Source organism: Apis dorsata, unplaced genomic scaffold, assembly GCF_000469605.1.
Source record: "Apis dorsata unplaced genomic scaffold, Apis dorsata 1.3 scaffold_157, whole genome shotgun sequence".
NCBI lineage: Eukaryota > Metazoa > Arthropoda > Insecta > Hymenoptera > Apidae > Apis > Apis dorsata.
The window spans coordinates 509,163-519,272 of record NW_006263447.1 but is presented as its reverse complement, the minus strand read 5'-3'; the positions used below and the strand labels follow the sequence as shown (position 1 = coordinate 519,272).

Below are 10,110 nucleotides of genomic sequence, written 5' to 3'. Positions count from 1 at the left end.
TTAACTCTTTTATTATTAGCTTATATATATATATATATATATATATATATTTGTGCTCCATTTTTGGCAGACATTTACGTAATGTATACCGTCTATCGATCAACCTCTCAAAGCTATAATATAATAAATCTATTAATCGCATTCATCCCAATCATATATTACTTACGCACTAAAAAATACGATTCTTACGCCGTTCTAAAACTATCCTATTTAAAAAGAAAAGAAAAAAACAAAAACCTCGAATAATTCGAAAGAGAACGTCCTCTCGGTGCGTAAAGAAAGGGTTAATTTCTTTTCCGCTTTATTGACAGCGGGTATCGCGCGGTAATTCGCGGCTAATGCGCGAAATTGAATCGTCTATAGTGCGGGAAAAACCGCAGCGTACACCGACCGCGTAATTTCGTTGCTCGCGAGCGAAAATGAGCGGGGGGGGAAGGAGGTTTTTAACTCGTTTATCCCATTGCGGTTCTAACGAGGCCACGTGGTGCCTCGGATAGCGCTCGTTTCGCCGCGAATCCGCGCCGAAACGGAGCCGTATTCGACGTTGGAGGCCCGATTGTTTGGCAAATGACGTTACGAGCGAATCGAGCGTATCCCCGGGGACGCGAAAACCGCCTTTGATCCTGCGAATTTCACTCCGACCGCAAACGTCACCGCGCGCCCGCGTCGATTCCATTCGATCCGCTTTGTAGCCTTCGAATCGTTGCAACAGATTTGTCACGGATATGTCTTCGTCGAGCGAGGGAGTTTTCAACTTCTGCGAAACACGGGGGGAGGGGGCTAGAGGGGAGGAGTTATTAACGATCGTGGCGTGTGCTGTTTCGCGCATAGAAAATTTAACGCTTTCAGCTACGATTCAGGTAGCTGGGTGGTAATTTCCTGCTGGCTTGTAATTCGCGAGAGCGTTTGAATTAACAAACAGGGAAAATATTGTTTCGAGGAAATTTTTGAATAAAGCAGACATTTTTTTAAGTATTTATGAAAATCCCGGATTCGCGATGTAGACATTTGTTTTCCTTGTTATCGTGCAGTTTTAAAATTTTTATAATTCTGAATTACAGATTTTACGCAGGTCTTTTTTTTTTTTGCAGTGCAATGCGTATTGATTTTTGTTGGAATGATTTTTAATTTTCATTCTCTATTTTTCTCTTCTGTTTCCTTTTTTAATGGATGAAGAACGAAAAAAGACACGAAAAAGATGGAAATGGAATTTTCTTGTAACATTGATGTCTAGGCGAGGTTCAACGATCTATGGTAGTAATGGCCTTGAAACTGGATTGAAATGGCCTTGAAATTGGATTGAAATGACCTTGAACTCTGAGATGCACGTTTAATAAACGGAAACATGAATCAAAGGGCCTCGTTACAACGCATGCATCCCTTGTGGTTATATTAATGGATGTCATCACTTAACGCTTAAATTTATGCACGGCTACGCTGTATCGGTACCGTGTACTACATTCGTTACTAGGAAGATTTATCACCAGTGCTACGGCATAATTTATCCTCGTGGTATCGCGAGTACAATATCGTTTTTTTCTTTTCCCCTCTCTAAAATTCCCCTCTCAGAACTTTTCTTCGACAATTCTCACGTGTTTTTATAAATTAAAAAACATCCAGGTGCAAAATTCGTTCATTTACCAAACATATTTACGCAACATTATTCCGCGTGGAGTAATTAAATATAAATTCGAATTTGCGTCCAATTTGGTTAAAAGTGAATTTAAATAATCCCCACGGGGAAGAGAATCTGTATTTCCTCGTTGCATTGCCCGCAGATTTATATATATATATACATAAAATAAACTATTAAAAATTTTGCTAAATCCTGTATCTCATTGTTACAGGTAACAGACTACCGTCTTCGAGTCGATATTTAATTCACCTTTCTTTCTCGTCTTTTTGAGAAAGAGAAAAAGAAGAAAGAAGAAACGTCATACTTCTCCTCTATTATATTTCTCTGATATTTCACACGAACGTGGTATTCTTCACGATTCACCCTTACAATTGAATTATCAAACGAACGATTCCTCCACTTCCGTTGAATAAAAGAAAGAAAAAATATGACGTATTTACCTATAATTTCGCGAGCAAATACGAAACGGATTGGAATAAATTAATACATGTATAAAACGATTTAAATTAAACCCATTGGATGAAAGAGGAAGGATATAAAAGAGTGGGATACATTCATTACGTTTGCTAATTAATCAGCTATGTACTCGTGAGGTGGAAAAAGATAGATGGAAAAGAAAGGGTGAAATTTTTTTGAACATCCTTGTACCACATCGGTCCAATTGACACAATTATAAACGCTGTATAAGCGAGAAATAACACCAGCAACGATGGGAATATGTATCACACACAATTAATTAGGTACGGTATCAAAGTGCGTAGCTATTATTCGAAGTTGGTTTTTCGGTTAATTATTTACCCCCGAGATCGTGGCGAATGAAGCTACGAGCTAGGAAGCCACAGGTTGTCGTCGTTCGTAATTTCTCGCGCTGATTTTTACGGATATTGAATTAATGCATCGAGATTAATGACGCGAGAAAGTTTGGTAGAAAAGGATTTTTGAGAAATGAAAAACAACTCGTGGGGGGATGAATATTATTATTATGAGTATTTGTAATTTTTCAACGGTTAGATTTTTATTAAAAAAGTCATATCTTTTGACTGTGATTTAATAATTGTTTTTTAAAAACAATTTAACAATTTTTGACTCAATATAAAAATCATTCTCTGCCTGGTTATAACTTCTTCCTAAATTAAAAATCTTATAAAAATATTGTTTTCACGATTGAAAAAGTGAAATAGTACAAGAGAAGTAAGTTTGATTCGCGTATCCAAGAAATTGCAATGACCTTGAATGATTTAATGTTGAGAGAGAGAGAGAGAATTTGAAACTGAATTGGAAACACAGGCGAGGAAGTTATAAACTTTATATAAATAAATTACATTCTAATGAATATCTTAACTTATTATACAAGAACTCTGTAATCTTAGATTGTCTAAAGGTCATTGCATGGAAATCTACAAGTAAAAGTATCGAAAAAGTTCATCGATATTTCAACTACTACTATAAAACGAATTATAAATATAAAATATATTTTAAGTTAATATCTCGAGTTAAAATATATTAAATTCACTTAATTTACTCTCAAATATTTCTCTAACGCTATTAAACCCGACACGATTCAAAATCAGAGTACGAGAAGATATACTACGATAGTTTTAATTGGAAACATCCTGTTCAAATTTTCCAAGAATTTATACACTCGAAATACCATCAAGATCTATACACGAAAATTATTAGTTACATATTTCTCGCGACCAAAATCCTAATTTAATATATCATCCTCAAATGAAAATTTCTAAAATATCATTAAACAGCTATAAAAAATAAAGAAGAGCTCTATGATTAACTTCATTGATTTATAGAAACAGTAAGTTAAAATTTGCTCCTTTGTACCAGATTCTAAAATATTTCCAACTTTTTACGACACCTCAAATTAATTCATTTAAATTAACGCTGTTACAACTGTCAATAAAAATTGTCTTTAATCCAAATAGATGTTCGATTGGAGAATCTCTTCGGTTAAGAAAATAACTTTTTCTTCGAATTATCAAGTTCATATTGGAAACTAGCGATTCGAAATTTTTAGCAGCGTAGAAATGAAACACGTCAAAGGCGTACGGCGCGAATAAGAGGATTTCTCGAATTCTAGAAGTAGCAAAGTATTTTTCCACTCACCTATCTCCTGATTCGTGATCCTGCCGTTGCACAGCGTACAACCACCGAGGACGAGAAGCAGTGACAGCAGCGTGTGAACGGAGGCGGCCATCTCATCCAGGAGCATCTCGACGCCTCGACGTCACGTCACGTCACGTCACGTCACTCGTAATCACGTCAACGACACACGTCCCTACCCCTCTCTATTCCTCTTTCCCCCGCACACTTTCTCCCCCGTTTCTCTTCTTTTCAACGACGTTCTTCCCGTTTTCTCCTTCAACACAAACACACACAGCCTGCGTTGTGTTCTCCTCCTTCCTCCAAACCTCCTCCCTTCTCGCGCCACCCTCTCTCCAAGCCACTTCCTGCGACTCTTCCTGCCCGCCGATTCCCGCCACCCTCTGTCCCGCCTCCTCGACAACCCTGCTGCGAAGGGACACACGCAATCCCCCTTCCCACCTCCTCTTCCGTGCGGTCCCACGTTGCTCGTTCCCGCCACCGTCACCTTGCAACGAAAGAAAATCGGTTAGATAGATGGATAGGTAGACAGATAGGTAGAGAGATAAGGAAAGATGAACGAGAGAGACTAGAATGATGACCAATCGAATTGAATGAATGAGATTGAACTATGAAATTCAATTGATTAATGTCGTGAACCGTATGGAATTGAGTGTAAAAATGTGATGGCTATGCCATTCACGTCTTTTGCCTTCTAGCATCCTAGATCAGAAAAGTCATCGTATAGGTTAGATGATGCAAATTAAGTTGTGTTGTAAAATTAAAGGAAATTCAATTTTCAATGAAATTATTATATGATTAAGTAAGACAGAATGGATTGTGTGTGGAATATATTGGAGGGATAAATCGATCTTTGAGATGTTTCGATGTTTTCCTTTTCTTTTTTTTGAAATGTAACTTTATAACGGAGCGAGATAAAGTGAAATTTGATGTTATAAAATTTCAGTTCGGGTTTTAGTACTTTCTTTTTTTATCGCTGGATTGTTGTAAAAAAAATATTCCCAGGCAAAATTGTATTCAAAACACGAAAAAATACCGAAACTCTGAAGTTTGATCTCAGTTCTTCAAAGAGATTTTCCACTGAAAAAAATTGTTCTATGTACATACAACTCATTCTGTTGACTATATATTTTTTTCTTTTTTTTTTTTTTTTTGCAATGTCTTTTGACGATATTTTTGCGGATTTTTGAATTATTCCCTTTGTACCTTTCAAAACTATTGATTCGTGAAATTGTCTTATCACTTTTGCAATATTATTGCTTTTTTTTATTTTAATCTGTGATTAATCTTGAATGATTGATCTTAAAAGAAAGAAAAATTGAATTAAAGAATATATTAACGGAAAATTAGATTTTTGGAAAATATTAAATCAAGGATTTAAATTCGGAGAATATTAAATTTTAGCATTGAGGAGATGTGGGAGAACGTTATTACTGATTGAATTTAAATTCTATTTGAATCGATTAAAGTGAATTTAATTTGATTTCACCCGCTATTATGACTATTTCATCGATTATTAAATAGGACAATAGGATTGGGTTACTGCAAAAGTTTCTCCTTCGATTCCAGAGATTCGTATTAAACGGGAACTCGCGACTTTCGTAAGAGAAAAATGTAAAAAAAACATTCTCTACAAGAAAAATATAAAACGGCAGAACGATTTCAAACAGTACTAATTAATATTTCGGAAGGAAGAGACAGAAATCTCCAATGGAAATTTATTCTCACTTTGAACACGAAATGTTTTTTTTTTCTTTTTAAATTCTTTTTATACCTCTTTCTCTAATTAATTATTATTTTTTCTTTTTTTTTTTTAAAGATGAAACTTCGGAAAAGAAGAAATATTTTCTTACACGTTTCTAAAATTAAAACTATCCTCAATAGTGACAAGTAATTAATTGAAATTCTGCACTACGTTTAAAAGAAAGTTACTCGACTCGTTCTTCGCTCAAGAACAGAAAAATTAAAGGGAGGGCCGATACATTAAAGTCCAGTTCGAAACGCATTGAATCCAAGAAATGAATGCCGTTTCTTGGATGGAAATTCCGCGATTGCGGATAATGAGAAGGGGAATTTTCCGTCCTGGATTGAAACTCGATTGATCAACGAGTGAGCGAGATTACTTTGTGCGTTAACGATTCGTGAATATACAGAATGTACACGGGGTAGAAATTAAAGGGTAGAAAAATGAAACACGTCGTCCAAAAAGCGCACAAAAGCATTACTGGCGTGTACTAATTAGTAATTTAAATAAAAAAAAAAAAAATAAAATAAAAAAAAAGAAACGAAAGTTCGTCAGATATTGGCGAAGCTTATCGATCCATTCGAAATTCAACGCGAGGCTCCGACCTTTTTAAATCAAAGTCTTAAACGAACCATCGGTACCATCAGTTCAAACATCGAATCTTCCGGAGAAAACGATTCTCTGGTCACGATTCGAGTTTGATTTAACGAAGAATTTTTTTCTCCGCCCCTATAATACAAAGCACCTTCGTTCAAAAGAAACTCAACGCGTAATTAACGTGTTTACTTAACACAAATCATTTCTTCTCTATAAAAGAATAAATTATTAACTCTCTTTCTCTCTCTCTCTAAAATATTTATTTCATATACTGCAACGATAAAATCCTTCGCAAGAAATATTTTCTCGTTCGACGAAAATACATCCCCAACATATTTTCCATCCCTATTCAACTCTTAATGAACGCCTCTCCGCTTCCAGATAGCGCGATTGATAGAAGAGCCGGGTTAAAAACTCGTTATCACGAGATTCGCATCACGCATCGGCGAAATATCAGCCGCATATTGACAACGGATAGCTTGAAAACGTTAACACGTGAAATTTCACTCGATCGCGCCACAATTCGTGCCCACCAATCCCATCCACCCCGATGGCGCCATCTTTCGCCCTTTTCACACGTTCTTCCCCCTCCCTCTCTCGACAGACGTCTCTCCCTCGCACGAATCCCATTCTGCTGATTTTCCTTTCTCGCGCGTGCAAGGGCTCGTATTCAAGTTCCAGCAGCGATTGCACGCCCATTGCAGTCTGCCGCTGCTACGAGACGATAGACCTGTCCTTTTTTCTTTTTTTTTCCCCCCCACTCCCTCTTCCAACTCTTCTCTATCCCGGCTTCAACCCCCTATGTGACGCTTGCTGACGTTATGCATTCGTTGTAATCGCGTCCTGGTTTTTCGCCAGTCCGCTTTTTCGAAAAATGGTTGCGTCGTTGAATGGTATTTCTTCTTTTTTTTTTTTTTTCTTTTTTTTTTTTTCACATTCAACGCTTTCGGATCCCTTGGATCGTCGGTTTACGTCGCGCGTACGAGGCTGCCAGGGAAATTCGGCTTGGAAGAGTTTAGGGTGTAGTTAAAGCGCGGAACGATACTAAGCTTGGAAAAGTGTCAAGAGGCGCTTTCCCTTCGGATATTTTGGGAATATTGAAATTTAAAAAACGAAAAATGCTGAGTTTTTTTTTTCACGGAGCGGTTTGACAATCTTTCTCTCTCCCTTTCGTTCTTTAAATGTATTCGGAATTTTTTAAAAGATCTCTTGTGAATTATATAATTTCATTGTTCTTGTGTATCTTTCACCGTGTAACACGCAGCTAGAATTCGATTTCCATTCAAAATATCTATCTACAAAAGATTTCTATCTATATCTTCCACTTAATCAAACATTTTTCTAAAAAAGGAAATCTAACTTTTCATAAAAAAAACCACCCCTATTTCACCTACACCCAAGAGTTCCTTCCTACTTTATCATTTCCAATTATCCTATTATTATTATCATAAAAATGAAATTCAAAACTCGCCTCGGATAAATCCGCCCTTGTCTCGCAAAATCAAAGATTAAAACGAGAAACCGGCGTGCCTCGAAAGGAAAGAACAAAATTCCAAGGATTCTTAACAGAGGTCACGAGGTGGATGGGGCGAGGAAACGTCATAATGCGCGGAATGTAATGGAGCGGGGCAGGGGAGAGTGGAGGGGAGGAGAGGGTGGATTTCGAGATTTCCATGTAAATGCATCGACGCGCGTGCAACTATTCGGCGGTCAGCTCGAGGGGAGCTTGAGATTGGACCTTAACGATCCTCTCTTCACCCGATCCTCCCCTATAAGCGCAATAAGAGGCGTCGAAAGGGGATGGTTTCGGTCGACAATGGGTCGAATTCGATTGCGCCAGATATGCACTCCGCCGAATGCAACGTCAGTTGCATTCGAAGAGGACGGGGAAAAAAGACAGGAAGCGCCCCATCTTTTGTGACGTTCGTCTCGCTCACGCCCGCGTCCACGCTCTCCTCTCGCGCCCTTTATGAATATTCTTGGAATTTTAATGCGCTTTCCCGACAACGATCCTCATTCACGAATTCGGGCCAACCCCGTCGTCGTCATCCCGAGCACCAGTCGTCCTCGTTGTCGACGACGACGTTTCCGCGAGCCTTGGCACGCCAACAGTGCAGCACGCAGAACGTGCCTCAAATTCGCCGAATCGTTGGCCGAATATTAAAAGGGATGTAAATGAATCGCGTGAAAAAGACGAGGATCCTTATTCTATTAACGATTTGTATGCGATTTATTTTACCGGCGATTGTGTGAGCCTGCAAGGATAAGTGATTGCGTAGATTGATAGATGAACGAAAATTGGGAAATTGAGAATTTGAGAATTTCGAAAGAACAACGATTCTTCCCGCGATACATATGACGTCGCTATTGTTATCATAATATTAATAATTTAAATATTTTTTTGATATTTTTTACATTTCGACTAATTGTAAAAAATAATTTGGATGAAAATTATACACCAATTTTCTATATCATCTAATAATTTTTATCTGAATAACATATTATAGGCTCGAATTGTTACGTCTTGAAAAGAAAAAAATAAAATTTACCAATCGACGCGTGTAATAAATTGAAATCACACATAATGAAATACGCGTGAGAAATCACGGAAGACCCATTCATCCCTTTCTGATCTGAAACGCAAACCTGTGCAAATCACCGGGTTTCAACGGTATATAGGACTGCACCGACAAACGACCGTGTCCTTCGAAGGGATCCCCTCCTTATTTGCAACCATCCAAATTGTATCCTCGATGGCGGCTCTCCTTTATGAAAATTGCCGGTTAACCGTGCGACAAGTGTTTAATTTGCCTCCTCTAACGGTATATTTCCTGGTATCGACCCCCAATACGATCCAACGTGCGAACAATTGAACAGAAAGAAGTGGCGAGTCATCCTCTTTTAGGACGAATGCCGCTTTTCGAAAAGCCAAACCCGAAAGCCGAAGAGGGGTCCAATTTAGAAAATTACTGGAGCGGCGGTTCCTTTGTCAAAATTTATATTCGCTTGTGAAATGAGCCGTCCCCGTTTTATTAACCGTGAGGCATCGATTATCGAAACACGATCGGGATGATAATGCGATGATATTCGTTCATTAAATCGAAGTTTCGTATTTAAAAGCGTTTCAATTATCTGACTGTGGAAATGTCGTCGGTAAATATCGAAACAGTAACGATTTCATATGCTTTGCATTATCGAGCAGCACGCGATTACGCAAATTCGCCGATTGTTTATATATATACGCTGACAATTCAGATTAGAAGAAATGTTAATTTAAATATACATTCATTTCAACGAATGGATATTTGATTTTCGAATATTTTTCATCGTACTTACATATTTATTCGAAACTGGGAGAAGTTTAGAAGAATTCGATTGATTCAAATTGTTTTTCTTGAAAATTAATTTCAAGTTTGCTTTGGAATCTCTTCCAAGAAGAAATATCGATACAAATGTCTGTAGTTCAAGAATATAAACATTTGATTCAAGTTTCATGATTCATGAAGATACAAATATCCTATTCTAACACTCTTAATAAATTCATCCCTCGAGAGATTAATAATAGATTCCATTTGAGAATTTATATCCTCGCAAAAAAACATAGGAATTAAATAAACGTCTCGCGAGACTCTTGTATCTCGCACAATCCGATGAAGAATTAAATTCCAAATTAACCTTAACAAGGATCAAAGGACAATATGAGACTCTGGAGGGCCCCGTACAAGGACCTGAAACCCAAGACGGTTCTCCATTCTCTAAGGTTTCAACTGTAATTACTCTCCAAATACCACCTCATCGAAATCCAAGCTCAAAGACAACGCGAAATCTACATATTAAATCTTCCCCCTCGTGGCTTGAATAGCCAATATATATTCGAAATATCGTGCACGAGATCTAAGGACGACGTTTGAAAATTCGAAAACGCGGCAGAATTCGTCACCGAAATCGTCGACGTGGAAAGAAACCGAGCGCGAGAGTAAAAAGAAAACGGTCGTACGAACGTCAAACAATTTTACCT

The 10,110-nt window shown here is 37.7% G+C and overlaps 1 protein-coding gene across 1 annotated transcript in view; it reads right to left on the bottom strand.

The window, feature by feature from the left end:
- Positions 1-10,110, bottom strand: part of LOC102677973 — a 349,267-nt gene that overhangs the window by 336,292 nt on the left and 2,865 nt on the right. The window contains exon 2 of the mRNA XM_006613602.2: positions 3,755-4,238. Coding sequence (XP_006613665.1) covers positions 3,755-3,860 — 106 coding nt within the window. The 5' untranslated portion in view covers positions 3,861-4,238. The remainder of the gene's footprint in view (positions 1-3,754; positions 4,239-10,110) is intronic.